Source organism: Vombatus ursinus, unplaced genomic scaffold (genome assembly GCF_900497805.2).
Source record: "Vombatus ursinus unplaced genomic scaffold, bare-nosed wombat genome assembly UNPS02000749.1, whole genome shotgun sequence".
NCBI classification, from domain to species: domain Eukaryota; kingdom Metazoa; phylum Chordata; class Mammalia; order Diprotodontia; family Vombatidae; genus Vombatus; species Vombatus ursinus.
Window position 1 is genome coordinate 17,994,323 of NW_020940527.1, and position 20,038 is coordinate 18,014,360.

Consider the following 20,038-nt stretch of genomic DNA (forward strand, 5'->3'; position numbering starts at 1 on the left):
TATACCAAAAAGGACCAAAGAAATATGGAAAGGCCCTCTAAATACAAAAAATATATTTATTGCAGCTCTTTTAGTGGTAGAAAAAAGCTAGAAACTGAAAGCATGCCCATAAATTTAGGAATATCTGGATAAGTTGAATACTATTGTGCTGTAAGATATGAGAAAATAGATGATTTCATAGAGACATGGAACAGCTTATATGAACTGTCACAGAGTAAAGTAAGCAAAACTAGAAGAACAATTTATGCTCTAACATAAATAGCATAAAAGAATCAATTTTGAAGACTTTTTATGAAGTGATGAATAATGAAAGGATCAAAACCAGGCAAACAAGTCCTACAATAACAACAACATTGTCTGGACAAACAACTCTCAAGAGCTGTTAAGAACTTTGGTCAATACAATGACCATCCATGACTCCAAAGGACCGATGATGAAACATCTCATGGCAGAGAGATGGCACATTTAGAGTACAAAATAAGAGACATATGTTTCTATACAGCCAGTGAGGGAATTTGTTTTGTATGGCTATACAATTTGTTACAATGAATTTTTCTTTTCTCTTTTTTCAATAAAAGATGAGAGGGAGAGAAAATAAGACTTTTGTTAATTTTTATAAACAATTTAAAATAGATTGGGGAGGTGTTATAGATGTGGAATGTTCCATGCCCTTTCAAATAAGGCCTTTGTATTATTAGTTTTACTTAATGTACTTAATTTTTTATGTTGTTAGAAGAAACCTCTCCTGGAGTCAGGGTCATCTCTAAATAGAAAAACAAAACTTTTATTTTTATAAACGCACTAGCAGCTAGGAATATGGAAAAAAGTTCTTGTTAACACGGCATTCTAATGGACCCCCTACTCATATGCACCTCTCAGAATCCAAGAGCTGGAGTTCTTAACCTGCAGTCCATGAGCTTGTTTGTTTTTTTTAATTTTTTAATAATTTGATATTAATTAATTTAATAATTTGCTATTAATTTTTTAATAATTTGATAACTGTATTTCGATATAATTGGTTTCCTATGTCATCCAATGATTTTGTGTTATGCATTTCAAAACATTTTTTTCTGCCAAAGGAGTCCAGGACACACACAAAAAAGTCAAGAACCCCATCCCTAGAGGTTAGTTAGTGCTTTATCTTCAAATTATCTTCAATTTATTTACCTATGTGACTATTGTAAAATGTAAATTCTCTTAGATCAGGGACTATTTTTCATTTACATTTTTTTCTCTTTTGAAAATAAATAAAGAAATATATTGGGGGACTGGCTCCTAGATCCAAAGAAATTTCACTGAACCCTAACCTGTTTGCTGCTTAATTTTCGTCTTGTAGACCTTTGTGGCATAAATGTGTTGTTTCTCTTGCATCGAAAGCTCCCAGAGGACAAAGGTTATATATGTCTTTGTTACTTTTCATACGATATGGAGAGATAGGACAACTTAATCAGTAGTATTTGATGTCACTAACCTGTCATTATCATCAGGTTCTTTCACCTGGTGCAAGGGAGGAGTGTTAGGCTAATTGCGGTTGTCTGTCACCTGTGAGAGAAGTAAGCCTCAGTTCTCCGTTTTTTACCACAGTGAAGTTTGTAAGTTTGTGAAGGAGGACAAAAAGGTACCTTAGGGTGAGGGAAGGCCAGGACAGTAATCACTTCTAAATTATCCACCCTAATTACTCCCTCCCCAACTTACAGCTCTGAAGATTATGACGGTACCTAAACCACTAGGAATCCATCTGTTACTTGTGAAGAACTGCAAAGTGACATACCTAAGTCTAAACAGGTACAAACCATTCAGAAATCATGTCTAACTCCATCACTCTTACTTCTAGTACTCACTGAACATTCACATCATGGTTTTTAATAATAATGTCAACTTCTCACCTGCCACCCTTCACCTCTGTGGCCCAGACCACAGCCAGGTTTGGCTTCAGGTTTTTCTTCCGCTGCCACCACCCCCTTCAGAGGACAGTCAGTGGCCTCAGTGCAATGGGCCCCATTCCTAGGTCCTCATTGTAGCAGATCCAGAGAATCACTGCCCTTAGGAGAGAAAGTTCAGGATGCTTAAGTAGTATATTGCCACAAACTCTTCTCCTTTGGCCATTTCAAAAACTTGATTGTGATTCAGATTCTGAAAGGATAGATACAGGATCCAGACCTGAAAGATAATAGGGTCAGATCTATTTGAGCTATTAACTGGTTTTGTTTTGTTGTTTTAACCGCTAAGGTGGTCAGAGACTTCCAAAGGCTTTTCTAAAGTTCCAGCAGAAATCATCCACTTTTGGATCAAATTCCCATTGCTAGATGGGAGTAGAGGAGGGGGTGGGTAGATAGTAAACAAGCAAGTGCATAAAGAGAATTGTTGGCCAACTGAGAGCAGAAGAAAGGGAAATGGAAAAACAGAAGCACTGAATTTTAGAGCTGGAAGGGAACTTAGAAGTGGCTAGACACACTCTCACTTTACAGATGAAGAAACTGAGTCACATACAGGGTAAATGACTTGCCATCCACCCAGTGAGGTCTAGACTGGAATCCAAATCAGGGCTGACTTTGCTACATTAGAATCTCTTGACTTAAAAGTAATTGTCTTTGTTAGGAAAGAACCCTGTTTGGTTGAGTCAAACAATTAGAACTGGGTATAAATAGAACCAGAACACTTCTTTACACACAAAGCGATTGTGTGGGACTTGATCCCTCTCTAAGAAATGTGTAAAAACGGGAGGAGCTCTCTCTGAAGTGAAATTCTGAGGGCCTAGAAGCAGAGGGTAGATCCCAAACTGGGCATCCCAGCACACCTCTGAGAAGTAAAGGTAGGAGTGACCTGTGGTAGAGAAGGGAGAAACCAAGAAGGATCAGCAGCTATACAGGCCTGTGAAAAGGGATGTCCTGGGAAAAGGGCAGACTCTCCCCAAATTCCCTCATTTTCCAAAAGTTTCCAGTAACCTGAATTTCGCGTCAACCACAGAGATGCCAGATAAACATAGCCAGGCAGGGATCCCAACCTCTATGTAAATGTTAGGAGTCTTCCTAATTGGAGAGTGACTGAACTGAACTTTTTATCCAAATATAGAGGTCTTTACCTTTTTCTGTGTCGTGGTACCTTTTAGCAGCAATCTGGTTAATAATAATAATAACTAGCCCTTATGTAGCCCTTTACAAATAAAAATAGCATTTATGTAGCATTGCAAGGCTTGAAAAGCACTTTACAAATATCTCATTTTATCGGCACAACCACTGCAGAAATTGGGTAGTATTTGTTATCCCCATTTTACAGATGTTGAAACTGAGCTAAGCAAACGTTAGGGACTTGGGAGGTCACAGAGGTAACAGGTGTCTGAGACAGGATTTGAACTCAGGGTGACCAGGCTCCCGGTCCCCAAAGCCTCCCCAGGCTAATTAGGAGTTGATTGTGTTCGAAGTGTATGCCTGGGAGCTAGGGGCTTAAAGCATTTGGGGTGAGGTTCAAATGCAACTTGGGATATCCCTCAGGTGAGTCTGGAGTCTGCGACTCCCCAGGAACTCTCCAGAAACTGCTGGGGGGCAGGAGAGGGCGGAACGGAGGAGAGGCCACGTGACTGGACAGTTACACTGCCCCTACCTAACATAGACGCGACGGCTTCCCCAGGAGCCGCCACCGCCCCGCACTATGACGCCAATATACGTCATCGCGCCAGCCTTCCCAGCGGCTGCGCCTGCGCCCTTAGGCCCGCCCTTCCGCCGGCAGCGGCCTCCTCCTGATTGGCTCCTTCTGACCGTTCGCTCTGTGCGCGGCCTCCAGGAGCTACGCACGCTGCGCGGGCACGGAAGGCAGGAAAGAAGACGAAGGAGGCGGTGGCGGAGGGCGGGGCGGAGGGTCTGGCGTTTGCGCCTTTCACCAGATCAGGAGGCCGCGCCGCTGAGCTGACCAGCAGGAGTGAGGTACCTCCGATCCCCCCACCCACCTCCCCGCTTCCCTTCTCTGCCTGCCCTGCCCCACTGGAGCTGTTGGGAACCACTGGGGGCTGCGACTGTTTGCCTGCGTCACCGCCCCCCATCCTCTTTCATGTCTCCTCCTTCGGAAAAGGAGGGACGAGGTCAGGAAACCGGGGAGGGGCCTTAGAGGTCGTCTAGCTCTCCCCCAACTTACTTTATCGAAGGGGAAACTGAGGTTCCGGGTTGGTGGGTAATGACTTCCCCAAAGTTAGGCCGTAGGGCCTAGTAATGGTCACCGATACCTATCCCCATCGTGTTACAGGGGAAGAAACTGAGGCCCGGGGCGGACAAGGGACTCCCCAAGGTCAGGTCGTAGGACCTAGAGGTCACCGAAGCCATCTCTGTCATGTTGCAGAGGGAGAAACTGAGGCCCAAGGTGGGGGGGGGGGGGGGTAAGAAACTCCTGCGGCCTAAGGTCAGACCGCAAGTAAGGGGCAAGACTTGGGGCCTTCTCTTTGTCCCAGAGTAGAAGGAGGAGGGGGCGGGGATCTACCTGGGGTTGGGGTCGGGTGCTGTGCTCTGAGTCATCCCCACAGGCAGCCGCCCCAAGGCTCCCTTCCCTTGGACGCTGTCAGAACGGAAAAGGAAAGGTTAAGTAAACCCCCAGAAGGTCATAGCACTTAGCACGGGGCCTGGCACGCAGTAGGGCGTAATGTATGTTTGCTGACTTCACCCACAGACCTTCGAGATCATCTAACCAGATTCCCCTCATTTTACAGACAGGAACCTCAGGCCAGTAGAGGTAACATGATTTGCCCAAGAACAGATAAAATACTAAATGCAAGTCCTGGACTTGAACCCAGTGCTCATCCTGTTCATTAGACCAGGCTGCCCACTGGCCCCATCACTCCCTTGGCTTCCATGGGAATAGAGGAGGAGGTCTTGGGAGTAAGGGCAGGAATTGCTTCCTACCCACTTTCAAGTGGCTTTGGGCAGCAGTGTAATTCACCAGACTTCCTGGCCTTCACCTGTCTAAGGAGGAATTTACAGTACCTGTTGGTTCCTGACCTTGACGTTCTAGGGATGTGAACACTTCGATGAAATTGAGTGAAAATGTTCTGAGCACTTCTTTCACTGGTGGTATTCCCTCAACTTAGTGGTTTGGTATTCTTGTAATAAGCCAAATGTCATTGGTCCTCTTTTAGAATGAAAGACAAACAATCTCTGTGAATGGAAAAGTTGCTGCCCCACTAGTGACCAAACTGGCCAGTTGGACAACACAGCTTTCTTCTCTTTTCTTTCTTCCCTTCCCTTCCCTCTGGCCACATAGACAAATGCCCTTACCTTCGGGTGCTCTGCCTAAAGGGAATATAAATTTTGATCTCTGAAAAAAAATTTTTTTTTTTTTTAAGGACCAGCCTTAACCCAAACCACTCTGACTCTCATTGATTGGCCAACAATAAGTCCCAGACCCAGCCCTAGCCAGAAACCTCTCCCCCTCCCCCTCATTGATTTTTTTTTTTTCCCACTAGGTAAAGAGGCCATTCTCTGCCTTATTGTTTAGCCTTAATCACTGAAAGGGCTTTGCCTCAGTCAAACTGAGACCAGCTGAAGACCTTAGCTTAAAAAAGCCGAGGTCTCCCACTGCATCCTGGGCCATCTCCATCTCCATCTGGCCACTGGACGCAGATGGCTCCAGAAGATAAGGCCAGTGACTTTGCACAGCTCCCTCACTTGAATCCAATTCACTTGCATGTCATTGCATCACCTTCCTGATGACATGGTCCTCTTCAAGAAGGAAGGACAGACAACAATAATAAGCTTCTCCAGGGCAGGGATTGTCTTTTACTTTGCTTTGTAATGCTTGTTGATTGATCGATTGACTATGGGGGCAGTTGCTACTACTATTACTAGTCCATGAAAGAAACTGATTGCAGAAGTTGAGGCACCTGACAACAGATGCCCAACTGATTACATCATAAGCCCTGGCGTTATCCAAGCCCTATTTTCCCTGGCATCAGGTAACACACTTCTAATTGGGAAGCACCATAGGAATCTGACCCCAGCAAAATTTTGTGGTAATTTTTACGAGAGAAAGAAGTTTAAATCGTTCTGAGTAGTTAAGTAAAAGTTTGTGGGTTAGACATATGAAACATGTTATGGATTATGCCTTATGGTGGTATGTTTGTGAAATGACATCTTGGTTTGTGAGATATCTAAATGAAATTGTTACTGTCTAATACTTTCTAAACCTTGTTCATGGGGGAAGAAAAATCCCTGTGATCTTGAGCAAATTATTTGACTTGAGAATGGATAATGCCCTATGATGTTAGCATTCCCCCTAGAGGACAGTTACCAGTTAATTAAAACTATGCCAGAAAGGCTCGGTCAGTCTCTTAAGCTACAAGCAGGTTTTAAATACAATCACCAATCCATATTTTCATTTGGTCCTAAAACCTCTGATTTAAGGGACCATTTTTTCCGGTGCCCTTCAGGATAATGATATGTGATTTTTATAAAAAGCATTCATTATACTGAGTATGACTGATTCTTGACTCATGTCAAATAGTTTTTGCCTACTGTGGGCTAGATAGGTAAATACTGTGGTTTTACGTAAAAAAAAGTATAAAATCCTTGTTCAAAAAGCACTGAAATCTTATTCTACATTAAGTGCATAATATTTAAGCCTTCAAACTTGTACTCAGTTCTAGTATAATATTAAATACCACAATGAATTCTATAGGTGGTCAGCATTAGGGAAATTGACAGAGCTAGAATGGTAAGGAGATGAGACTTGAAACAACAGCAATTGTTTATCACTGAAATTTAGAAACAGCGGCAACTTTAAGAGTTTCATTTCTCCCTCCCAATGTTTCAATTGAAATTCCTGGAAAGCAAAAAAGTTATTTGATATTTACTTTATTTCCCCTCTCCCAACCTCCCCCCCCACCTCCACCCCTTACATACACACAGGATATTTGTAAAATGCTTAGCATAGTACCACGCGCATAGTAGGCACTTACTGTGTGCCTCTCCTTATTCATGCTTAAAAAAAGACAACTATATAAAGTTGTCTTGAGTCTCATACTAATATATTTAGTATATGAGGCCAACACCATTTGATCTTACAGGGAGGGAAATTGAGGCCCAAGAAGGAGGGTGACAAATACTTGTCGCCTAAGGTCACACAAACTAGTAAGGAGCAGAAAACTTGGAAACTTCCCACTTCCTACTCTGGAATCTTAAATAAAAATTTAGAAATGTAACCTTTCTGAGGTTTTCTACCCTAATGCTTTATTTACCTAATAGATCTCAATTTTTAAAAGCATTTCAGAAATAATCAAGTGAACCTGTTGCAACACCATGCTGGCAGCAAGGTTTGTGTGTCTCCGGACCCTAACCCTACCTTCCAGTACTCTCCACACAACACTTACAAAGACCTCTCCTGTTTTGAGGAATTCCATTCTGAAGACAAATCAATGGCTCTTGCAATCCAACAGGGTAAGTAAAATTTGGATTTATTTAACATTTTGTAGAACCTTCTTTGAAAACATATTATGCACTAAAGAAGGAGATAGCATAAACCCCCCAGTCCTTTTATATCTAGTACAGAAGTACTCCTGAGACAGTCAGAAAGGGTGACTTGCAGCTTAGCTGGAGGCACAAGACTTACTCAGGGCCACAACAGAGACTTACCAGGGAACCCCAGAGGTTCATTGCTATGATATAACGAAATGGCGATTCTATCTAACGTGCAGGCTCTTGCCATATATATATATGTATGTATATATATACACACACACACTTCAAGCCTTGTCCCCACAAATCACCTTTCTTTTTTAGTGGTAACTGATCAAAAGCTTTCTCTTTACCTGTTCCTCTTATCCATTTTATTCACCGTTAGATCCAGTGAGTTCTTTAATTTGCAGTATTCCACCTAGTAACAGTCTTTTTCTTTCAGTTTTATATTTGGAAAAAGTGATAATGCCACTATAGTCCAAAAAAATTTTTTTAACTATGTTTGCAAAAACTTCACTAAAAATAAAATACAACTATAGTTTGTTTTGGGGTCTCATAACTTAGTAATATATGGGACATTGAAGTTATTAGGCATACTAATTATAATTAGCTTTTCTTTGCCTTTTATTCAACAAACATTAAGTATCATATACTGTGTGCAAAGTATGGTGCTAAGCAAGACTTGATCTCTTTCCTTGTGTCAAGCCTACAGTCCAGCTATGTGGATATAGGGGAGAAGGTAGAGTTCTTGGAGGCAGGGCAGAATAAGCATTTCTGTAAGCACCTACCATGTGCTAGGTACTGGGCTAAGTGCTTTACAAATATTTTATTTGTTCCTCACAACCCTCTGAGATAGGTGATGTTATTATCTCTATTTTACAGTTGAGGAAACCAAGGCAAACAGAGGTTAAGTGACTTGTCCAGGATCACACAGGAAGTGTCTGAGGCTGAATTTGAATTCAAGTCTCTCTGACTTCAGTCCCAGCGCTCTATCCATTGTACCACCAAGCTGTATATGGCACTTAGACAAGTGTACAAATATGCATTGATTGACATATAGAGTAAACTACTTTGAGAGGAATTAACAAGAGCAGAATAAAGATCATTTCCAAATGGGAAGATCGGAGGAAGCTTCATGAGTAGCCAATGTTAGAGGCAGAATCTGAAGGTTACATAGGGTTTCCAGTGAAACAATATAAATGAGGGGTGTTCTAGGATAAGAAAGGAGAATGTGGTCTAAGGCACAGTGCTGGTAAAATGTAATGTGGTACATAAAAGATAGCAAGTAGTCCCATTTGCTAAGAAATAACCATGAGATAGGGGAAACAAATGGTGAGAAATAAACCTAGAAAGGCAGAGAGGCATTCCGAGGCTTTAGAAGGCCTAGGCTGAGTTTAGAATTCGATAGCTAGTCTGAAACTATGAAAGATGTTTGAGTAGAGGAGTGACATGACGAAATTAACCTGTATATAAGAAAGGTCATAGAGCTGAAGGTTTTGTCTATGAGTAGCAGGATGAATGCTAGTGCCCTTTGACAGAAACAAAGAAACCAAAGGGAGCAAGTTTGGAGGGAAAGCTAGATTCTCTTGGACTTGGTCGTAAACTTCAGGTGCTATTCAAAGTGTGTCATAAGTAGGCAGTTGGAAATGCAGTTCTGAAGTCCAGGAGAGTTGTAACAGTTGAGTCTGTGGGGGATGAATAAAATGGCTAAAGGAGAGAGTGTATGTAAAGAATAAGAGTAGCACCTTGGGGTGACTAGAACAGGAAGAAGATTGAGGAGGGATAGCTAAGAGAATGGTTTTACCTGGGGTGGGGAAACAGCATTTGAGATTACATGTTTGACATTGTCATTGCAGAGGTCAGGGAGGAAAGGGACTGAAAAAATGCCTTTGAATTTGGTGATAAGGAGGGCACTGATGTTTGAAAAGTTTTAGAAGAATGAAGGCATCAAAAAGATAATGAAGATTCAGAATTTGGGGGTATACAGACAATTTCTGAATCTAGATGACCACATCTACTGTTTTCCCCCACATGCCAGTCCCACATTTCCCTCTAAGATTTCCCAGTGGAAATAATTTAATAAATCCGAACTGAACTTCCTATTTTCCCAGAAAACTTCCTCTTCCTCACCCTTATTTCTCTCTGTTTTACTGCAACCCTACTAATCTTTGAGGCTCTTAATCCAGAATTTCTCTTTCCTCTTCCCGCTTATCCCACAACCCCTCTGTCCCATTAGTTAGCTAGCTCTCATTCTCTATGTATCTGGTGATGCAGTCACATTGTTACCCCTTGCCAACTGAATCAAGTATGGTTCCTTAGCCTGGCAGCATCCTCCATATTGTGACTGTAACCTATGCTTTCATCATTCTCACACTGCTCCCCTTCCCATGAAGCAAAACTGCAGTACTCCCCATTCCTTGTTTTTGTCCTCTTTGCACCTTTCTCTATACCTGTATACTTGTTTCACCCCACACCCCTGCTAGTGCCCAGAATGGAGTGCCTTTTTTTCTCCCTTCTCCCAATATTAACCTCCATGAAGTCTTCTTTTTTCTCTTCTGCCCCTTTTCCCTCAAACTGGAAATAATCTTTTATAGCTCTAGTTCCACAGTAGTGTATGGATCTCTTATTCCTAAATTGTGTTAATGTTTTATCTTCCCCACCAGACCATGAGCTTCTTGGTGGCTTGTGTCTTATTTCATCTTTGTGTCCCCAGCTCTTGAATATAATAAATGCCCCTCTGCACATAGTAGGTACTTGATAAATGTCTGTTGAATTGAATTCCAGATCTTTTATTTCAGGTGTGTTATCATAGTAACTTAAAAGAAAATTCCATCACATACATTTTGTCAATGTAGAAATACACTTCACAAGCTAGTTGTATTATTTGTAACTCACTTTTTTTTCTTTTTTAAAAAATATATCAGGGCTATGCCACCAAATCAAGAATTGGGGTCCGACGTGGAAGAACTGGCCAAGAAATTAAGGAAGCAGCATTCGAGCCATCAGCAGAAAGGGTGTTTAAAAGTAGGTAACAGTCTGAATCTTAAGTTTTTTTCAACTTTGACAATATCATTCATTAGCATTCAAGAAATTAATAATTCTAGAATTCTGTAACTATTGAATTCAGTAGCCAATTTGGAAGGGAAATGTGGTATACTGGATTTTACGGTATGGTTTTAAAGATACTCTCCTAGGAAATAATGTTTGTATGACTATCTTCTCTACACAAATGATCTTAAAAGAAATCAGCTTGAATATAGCTTTTGAACTTAAAACTAAATGTTATTTGCATTGTGGAATGATGGCATTTTGTTATTTACTGACTCTCTTGGTATAGAGTCAGGATTTAATTTGCTGAAAGGCAAAAGTAACTGAAGCTTTATATTAAGGAAATTGAACCTTCCCCCTACCTCCTGTTATAAAAATTGATTATATAAATTAGCATTCACTTCAGGTAAAATTATATTCAAAACCTATTTGTTTTTTAAATAAAAGATTTAAAATGTTGTGATCAGACTGTTACAAAGCAAATTTTAATACTGTTTCTCCTAAGATAAACTTTACATTGAGGTCATACCATTAATACTTGCCAATTCAGATGCTAAGAGTCCTTTCCCCTATCCTCTGCAGTTGATCAGATGGGAAGATGGTTTGTTGCTGGAGGAGCTGCTGTTGGTCTTGGAGCACTCTGCTTCTATGGCTTGGGAATGTCAAATGAGATTGGGGCTATTGAAAAAGCAGTGTAAGTAAATCCCCCAAAGTATTGTTGTCCTTAACTAAGTTTCATTGTTTTCTCACTGCACATATCATCAGCCATTTGAGAAATATTTTGCCACCAGTCAACTCCATAGAAATAAACATATTAATAAAAGTGGAACTGCTTCTTGCAACTTTACTGGACTTAACTAGCTAAAACTAAATCAAAGCATGATAAGAACTCAAAATATTAAAATCCATGAAATTAACCCCCAAAACAGCCTTAGCTATCTGTCATGTGTTTCTTACAGAATCTGGCCACAGTATGTGAAAGATAGAATTCATGCCACCTATATGTATTTCGCGGGGAGTGTTGGTTTGACAGCATTGTCTGCCTTAGCAGTTAGCCGATCACCTGCTTTAATGACCTTTATGATGAAAGGCTCTTGGTTGGTAAGTTCATTTGGAATTTTTTCTTTTAAAGCTCTTAAAGAATACGTTGAAGACAGAATTATCAGTTAGAATGGCATGACAGTTTTTATAGGAAAATCAGTGAAAGGGCAGGTATGTGGATGTATCAAGAACTTGAAAAGACATCAAAATCAATCCTTTCATAAAATTATGTTCAGTATACTCTGTTAAAAAAAATTCAAGGATCAACAATATAAATTATTGGCACTGAGAAGATCAAGCATCATTTATTTTGAGAATTCTCTTATCTAAAAAAATGTTATTATCAAGGCAAGTTGTGCCTGATAACTGAGGAATCACTATAATATAAGTGTCTGTTAATAACATTGTATGAAGAATTGGTTTCTAATAAATTTTTTGCAAAAAATGACCGCATTTCATACAATAAACTACAACAAAATATGTCTTTGACATAACATATTAATGTACTGATCTAATTTAATATAATTTGGGGGTATGGGGTTCGTTGGTGGTTTTCTGGAGTGGAAGCTCTCTCTACCATGTAGATTGGCAACTCATCTGTACTCTAAAGCCTAAAAGAGTTTCCTGAACAGTGATGGGTTAAGTGACTTGCCTGGTGGTCGGACTGCTAACGGGAGCTGAATGTACAGCTTGAAAATCCTCACGTCCCAGACTCTTAACTGTTCTTCCAACTTGTTGCAAAGAATTTCTAAGACTCTTGTTAACAGCAGAGGGAGCCGTTGCTAAACATATTTAAAGAAAGTTCAAAAATTGAAAAGATAACTTCGTATCTGGATTGAGGTTGGGAAGTATAATATTATCTTCCTTTTTTAAACCTTGAAGGTAAATGGTAATATTTAACACTTCTGGGTTTACAGAAGTAAATCAAAGCAAGCATAATTTTTCCTAATAATACTCTGCATCTTATAGACAATTGGAGCAACTTTTGCAGCCATGATTGGAGCTGGAGTGCTGGTTCGGTCAATATCATATGAGCAGAGCCCAGGCCTAAAACATCTTGCTTGGATGTTCCATTCTGGTATGTCTTCCATGGTTTACAAATATGTTCTTAATTATCTTCAAGTATTGTTCTCTATGGTGCTCTCTTAGAGATAAACAACTTGTAAGGAATGTTGTCAACTTAAATTTAGAAGCAGTTTGTGAAAAAATCAATGTTCCTTTACAGATAAATAGAATGTTGATAGAAACAAAATTATCAGTCTTTAAGGTTATATTTTAAAACCGTACAAAAGAGTTAATGAAGACATATCATATTTTTATTCTTTGTGAAAACATAACATTTAAATCTGAAAGCCCTACAGAGTAGGAATAGTGTCTGTCTTGTCTGATGCAAGAATAGTAGCTATTTTGAGTTTAGAGTTAAGTATGTTAAGGTACAGAAATGGATGATTTCAATATGTTTTCCCCCCTTAAAACTGAGTGATTGTTTGTGTTTGAGGTTCTTGAAATTACTATTGGCTTGCCAGTCAATTAAGGCAAGACATCTTTAGCAAGCCTAGTTGTTTTTATTAGTTTTCATGGTAAAGTGATTTTCTTCATGAGTCTATAATACTTGCTGACTCTCTCTTAAGTATAGAGGGACAGAAGTCGATATTGGGTGCTTTACCATGGCATAGAAAGTGACCTCAGGTTATCTTAAGCCAACATTGAACAATAACTTAAGTTCCACAGGCACAGAAGACTTGGAGCATGGGCCCACAGACTCCATCTTCTGTCTGAAGACAAGATTGGCTGAAGTCAGAGGAGCTGAGCTCATCACAAAAAGATTGTCTATTGCAGGGTACTTTCAGGGGGCATGACACCGCAGCATTGTACTGTGCATGTTATTTAAAGGGGTCAATGGGGTATTATGAATCATACCTATTATACAATATAATAATCCTCATGATGTTATATGAATAGCAAGCCTCTGTTGTATAGCTGTTTAGAATGTTTTCATACTTTTTTATACAAAATTACTGAAGAATCTTAAGAATTTCTTAAATTATTTTTGAAAGTGTTTAACATAACCATGCTTTTTCCTTATGCCTAATATTTCTCATTTTAAAAATTCAAATATGCATTTTGCATTCTAGAATAGTATCATAATGCAAAAGCATAATGTAAACCATTCTCACCAATCAATTCACAGACATTAAATTCATACACTACCTAGTATGAGGGACACAAAGACAAAAATGAAACATCTTGTGTTTTCATAAATAAGGAGCTTGCTTTTTTCCACTGAAATCTGCTTGAACTTGTCTATCAACCCCAAAATTCTGCTGTGAATTGCAACTGACAAATCATGAATGGCCTATAAGAGACTTATATTCATTGACAGTTTCCTATTTTTAGTGAGAAGAAATATTTTAAGTTAGTCATTAAACTACACTAAACATTTCTTTTATTTAATAATGGAAATGGTTGTAGGAAATTTTTACAAAATTGGTTACACAGGCAGTTTAGTATAGAGGTATTGTTAGCACCAGAAGACATCACAATTTACTTTTGCTTATTTAAAATATTATCTTCTTTGTCCTTAATCCTTATAAAAAGCTTACTTACGTATGTGTGACAATTTTTTAAAAAAAAAAGAAATGCTTTTTACAAGCTGAAAGTGTAGTCTTCAAATAACTGGAGCATTATTCTTCCCTAAGGGTCTTGTGGTCTAAGTAAGATTATCTTTATCCTTCCATTTATTCTATTTTGTCCTTTCAGCAATTGGCTTATGACATCTGCTATCATGTTTAGCTTTGAGCTACTCATTTAAGCTTGCTTTGTTTCAACATTGGTGTACATTTATATTGTCATAAGAAATTTGTCTTTGGGGATTGCATCTGTTTAAAAAGTTGAAAAGAATTTTATTCATCTAGGTTGATATTCTCTAAGCCTTTTACTTTTTGGTAATATGTGATATATATTCATATAATTTAGGTAGTTCCAAGAATGTTTTTAACAAAAGTGATATTTGGTATGTAGTATAATTTTTTGAGAATTCAATAAGGTTTGTGACTATACAACTACTCGCTTTATTCCTAAGTAAAGAAAAATGTCTTGCTAAATAATTGCATAAAATGTATATTGGTTTATGTCATAAGTATTAACTAATATTTAAATTCCTTTTATTTCCCTAGGTGTCATGGGTACAGTGGTGGCCCCTTTGACTTTGTTGGGTGGCCCTCTGATCCTCAGAGCCCTTTGGTATACAGCAGGCATTGTGGGTGGCCTCTCTACTGTAGCCATGTGTGCTCCAAGTGAAAAATTTCTAAACATGGGAGCACCACTGGGAGTGGGCCTGGGTGTTGTCTTTGTTTCTTCTTTGGGTAAGCATGATTACTTTTGATCTGTTTATTCTGTACCATGATTTATAACAAATAACTTGAATAATTTAATTAGGAGGTTGATTATTTTTAGGAGTTACATAAATGTGCTTATATTAAATGTAATTTTTATTAGCTGGCATGCTATGAAATAGGCTTTTAAATGGACATTATCACAGTTGGTCTAAATAAATATCACTAGACTTCTGTTCTCAAGAGCAGCCCTTTGACTGAATCTAAACTTCACAGAACAAATCCCCTTAATAAAAGGATTTGTTTTATAAAACTTGAACTTAGTCAAAAGGCTGCACCCAAGGACCTAGAAGGCCACATGTGGCCTCAAGGCCAAAGGTTCCCCACCCCTGAAAAGAGGCCTAATAAAACAGATGAGGAATAGAGCTTTGTAGCATAATGGAAAGAGTATTGGACCCCAATCCTGACACTGCTGATCTCACTGAGCCTTAGTTTTCTTGCCTCTAAAAATGAGGGGGTTGGATTAATTGATCTCTAAAGTTGTCTCTTCCTGCTCCAAGTCTTAAGATTCTGTGAATATGAGGATAATTCATGGTTATTACAAAGAATGGGCAGCTGGGTGGCACAGTAGATAGAGTGCCAGGCCTAGAGTCAGGAAGACTCATCTTCCTAAGTTCGGATCTGGCCTGAGACGCTTAACTAGCTTTGTGACTCTGGGCAAATTACTTAACCCTGTTTGCCTCAGTTCCTCATTTATAAAATGAGTTGAAAAAGCAAATGGCAAACCACTCCATTATCTTTGTCAAGAAAATCTGAAATGGGGTCACAAAGAGTGGGACACGATTGAAAAATGACTGATGAAACAACAACAAAATTACAAAGAATAGCTATTCAGTGGGCAAATTTTCCATTTTGATTGTCATTAAATCTAACTTAATGTAACAATCTCTTAATTATGTTGCTTAATGTGCAGGATACTTATTTTCTGGTCTTGGAATAAATAGAAATAAAAAGTACATGAAAGTTGTAAGCCTAACTGCTAAAATTGCTTTTTTCCATTTTGATTTCAGGATCTATGTTTCTGCCACCTACTACTGCACTTGGGGCTAGTCTTTATTCTGTGGCAATATATGGTGGATTAGTTCTTTTTAGCATATTCCTTCTACATGATACACAGAAAGTCATCAAGCGTGCAGAAATAATGCCCATATATGGCACAGAAAGATATGACCCCATTAACTCGTAAGTATTTTCCGGTGTTAGAAAACTGCAGGCTGATTTTTTTTTCCATGTTTTTATTTCTTTTTTTAAACAGTGTTGAATGAAATAATCTTCAGGCTTTTAAACTTGAAAGAAATATTATATAGTTCGATCTGATTGGCTTCATTTTTAATGAGTTTGAATTACTTTGAAAAACTTGTGTTACCCACATTGCTACTGGAATTATACATTTGTATCTATTTTCATTCTTTTTAGAAAACTTTAACAAAAAATGAACGTGGGTTAACATCAGTTTCTATTTAGATAGGCACTTTTTAAAAAAATCGGTTTTTACTTCCGGTTCCAGATTCTCTCCCCCATTCCCTCCCCTACTCATTGAGAGGGCAAGAAAACAAAACCCCATTACAAATATGCAATCATTTGAAACAAATTTTTGCATTTGGCTATGTTAGTGGGAAAAAAAAGTAAAGAGAAAACATGCTTCAGTCTTCACCTTGAGTCCATCAGTACTCTCTCTGGAGGTAGGTAACATTTTTCACCATGAGTCATTTAGAATTGTAGTGGCTCAGGGGCAGCTGACTAGCACAGTGGATAGAGCACCAGCCCTGGAGTCAGGAGGACCTGAGTTCAAATATGGCTACAGACACTTACTAGCTGCAAGTCACTTAACCCTGATTGCCTCCAAAAAAAAGAAAAGAAAAGAAATTATAGGGAATCAGGTTTACTAAGTCTTTCACAGATCTTTACAATAGTGCTTTTCCTATATAAATTGTTCTCCTGCTTCTGCTCTTTTCACTTTGCATCAGTTTATACAAGTCTTCCCAGGTCTTACTAAAGCTATCCTTTGCATCATTTCTTTCAACACAATAGTATTTGGTCGCATTCCTGTTCCATAATTTTTTCAGTCATTCTCCAGTTGATGGCCATCCTCTCAATATCCAATTCTTTGCCACCACAAAAAGCTGCTATAAATATTTTTGTACATTTAGGTGCTTTTCCTTTTTTTTTTTTTTTTTGAAATCTCTGAGATACAGACCTAGTAGTGATGATACTGCTGGGTCAAAGGGTATGCAGTTTTATAGTCCTATGGGTATATTCCAGAATGGTTGAACTAGCTCACTACTCTACCAGCAGTTCATTAGTGTACATATTTTTTTCCATATCTCATCCAACATTTGTCATTTTCCTTTTCTGTTACCCAGTCTGATGGGTGTGGGATAATACCTCAGAGTTGTTTTCCTTTGCATTTCAACTTTATATAATCAAAATTTTTCATTTGAATCTCTGTTTGGTCATGATTCTTCCCCTATTTATAGAACTGATAGGTGCTAGATAGATATTCGATTTTGTACTCATTTTTACCTGTAGTGACATAGTTATAACTATATGGTATGATAGCATGGTAGTGTCATTCAGTTTAATAAATAAGTTATAAGTATTTGCAAAGTATAGAAAAACTTTTAATTGGCATTATGGTATTTAGGAAAGCTAATGGTTGGTGGTAAAGATGCAGATAGCATATTTGAAAATTGTCCAAAGTATATGTAGCAGCTGAAATTCAAAAGAAAAAAAATTGCCATAAATTTTTCTTTCAGAGATTCTGAGGTCTGTCTTTTAAGTGGTAGCAATATAGTAATTTGAAGTAAATAGTCTTCGTTAGGTTTTGACAAAATACCAGGTGTTCTGTTTGCTTCCTTTTAAAAAGTGAAATATAGGTTACATTTGTTTCTGATGCTTGAGTTTATGCAAACTCTCCAGCAGCAAATTTGATGGTTTTATTTTTCTTCTAAAAATAACACTTCAATTAGTGATAAGCTTATGGTGCTAATGGAAAAAGTGTTTTGGGTGGGGGGGGGTGTTAAGGGATATCATTTATAAATGCAAATGTCAGACTAATGTCTGACACATTTTTAAAAGTTGTGTTGCTTGGCTTCATTTGATGACACAAACCTGATCAGTTGCTACCTCACAGACTTCTTATTTTCAAGGTATAAAAATGTGTAGTAGAGCTTCAGACTAATTTGTCCTTTTTTAACACTGCCACATTCCAAGTCAAACACGAGGCAAAGAGGAAAAGTGATATTATTTACAGATGCCTAATCGTTTATTAAAGTTGTTTTTAGATTTCATTTTCCATTGCAAATAATGAGATTGTAATAGTTGCTTCTAGATAATCTACCAAATAATTGTCATTAGAACAGTGTTATCAACTTCTTTTTCTCTTTTAGGATGTTGTCAATCTACATGGATACATTAAATATCTTTATGCGAGTAGCCACCATGCTAGCAACTGGGAGCAACAGGAAGAAGTGAACTGATTGCATTTTGAACCATCCAAACCTCATTAGATACTCTTGCTTGTGTTCTTGGTGTGTATACTTGTTAAATCATTTCTTGTACAAGCAGCTTTGGTTGAAGTCAGAAGTTCAGAGCCACCTCAGCATGGTTAAGATATTCTAATACAGTGTGATGCTTCAAGTTCTACCTTTCTTGAGAATAAATTCACCATTCTCTTGCAAATAAGCATATAAAATTTCCAGTTTTCATCTTTGAGTAATTGCTAACGGAAAAAAATCAAACTTTTCAGTAGTATCACTTTATTTCAACATTCTGTTTGTCCATATTTTTTACTTGTTTCATAATATTATTTAACAAAGACTCTTATTGCCATCCAAAAATGAGTCAAGTGTGTACAAGAGAGAGCCCCAGGATTGCTGTAAAGGACCTATCTCTAGTTTTAGATTCAGCCGTAAGAATGTTAAGTGATCGCCACTTGCTAACTGGCAATGGTTAGGGTTTATCAGGTCTAGTTATTGATGTATAGCTGCCTTTAACATGATTAGCACCCAACTGATATTTTCAGGTGAAACATCTATCCCAAAAAGACAGCCAAGTGTCATTGTGACAGTACCTTTGGAATATCAATATGATACTTGTATTTTAAGTGTAGGGAAGGTGCTTTGGCAATCCATCCAATCTCAAAATGTTAACCTCCCCCAAGTATTCCATCCAGTCTCAAAATGTTAACCTCCCCCAAGTATTCCTATCATAGTTTATATTTGTAAGTTCTGTTTTTTTATCTTCTAGAACTATTTATTTTGAGACATATTTTGCTTTAAACTTAAAGCTTCAAAAGTATCAAATAGGTTGCCTATTCCAACCTTGCTACAGGAAATACATTGACACACAGAGATGTTGCTTTTTCAACATAGGTCAAAGATTGTGGCTTATCTGTCTTTTGTTTTTTAAAAAGATCCTGTTTGATGTTTAGGATGTGGCGTCATTTCACTTTCCAGCACTATCAAAGATCAATGTTACTGCATCCTTCCCCCACTAATGCTAAAATTAGAGGCCAAATTAATTCTGTCTTCATAAAATATTGTTTTTATTAATGTTAATTTTTCCACAGATTTTCCCCCTCAGTCCATTATTAATTTAGAAACAACTTTGTTTTAAGTAAAGCTTGGAAATTTATGACACAGAATAAGTTATTTTTGGAAGTTTTTTAATGAATGAAATTGAGTATGTAAAATTATTGCAATGATATAATTACTATTTCTGGCAAGATGTGTTTTATCACCAGCTATCCAGAAATAGCTGATCTATCCATTGGAGAGATAATGATGTGCTTATTTCCGAAATAATAAAGATCTAGCCTGATAGTTGATTGGTCTGTAATTTCTCCAGTGGAACTACACATACACTGAAGTAAATTGTTTGGGGCTCTTTTTAAAAAAAAACTTAGAAATGATGCTACCAGTTTTATACCATGGAAATTTTAAGTAATTTTAGATTTACAGGAGAGGAAAACTTTTGAGAGTCCTTACTTCAGCCATGTCCTTACATCTAAATAGTAGTAGTTACTGCCTGCCTTAATGCACAGGAGGTAATTTTCAGTTTTTCTAGGATGTAGTTTTTCCTATAGATGAGAAGTAAAAATCCCTAAAAAGTGACATTTCT

General features: G+C 38.1%; 1 protein-coding gene across 1 annotated transcript; it reads left to right on the forward strand.

Annotated features, from left to right (window-relative positions):
- Positions 1-3,818: 3,818 nt before the first annotated feature.
- On the forward strand, positions 3,819-19,740 carry GHITM (growth hormone inducible transmembrane protein). Its single transcript, XM_027860853.1, has 9 exons — positions 3,819-3,920; positions 7,241-7,415; positions 10,358-10,457; positions 11,064-11,175; positions 11,441-11,582; positions 12,492-12,600; positions 14,699-14,887; positions 15,928-16,099; positions 18,307-19,740. The coding sequence occupies exons 2-9, from the start codon at positions 7,278-7,280 to the stop codon at positions 18,389-18,391; spliced, it is 1,047 nt and encodes a 348-aa protein (XP_027716654.1). The 5' UTR covers positions 3,819-3,920; positions 7,241-7,277; the 3' UTR covers positions 18,392-19,740.
- Positions 19,741-20,038: the final 298 nt, after the last annotated feature.

Coding starts and splice junctions, on each gene's coding strand:
- GHITM (XM_027860853.1), top strand. CDS start 7,278: ATGCTGGCAGCAAGGTTTGTGTGTCTCCGGACCCTAACCCTACCTTCC. Junction 7,416..10,357: donor GGCTCTTGCAATCCAACAGG/GTAAGTAAAATT, acceptor AAAATATATCAG/GGCTATGCCACCAAATCAAG. Junction 12,601..14,698: donor TGCTTGGATGTTCCATTCTG/GTATGTCTTCCA, acceptor TTATTTCCCTAG/GTGTCATGGGTACAGTGGTG.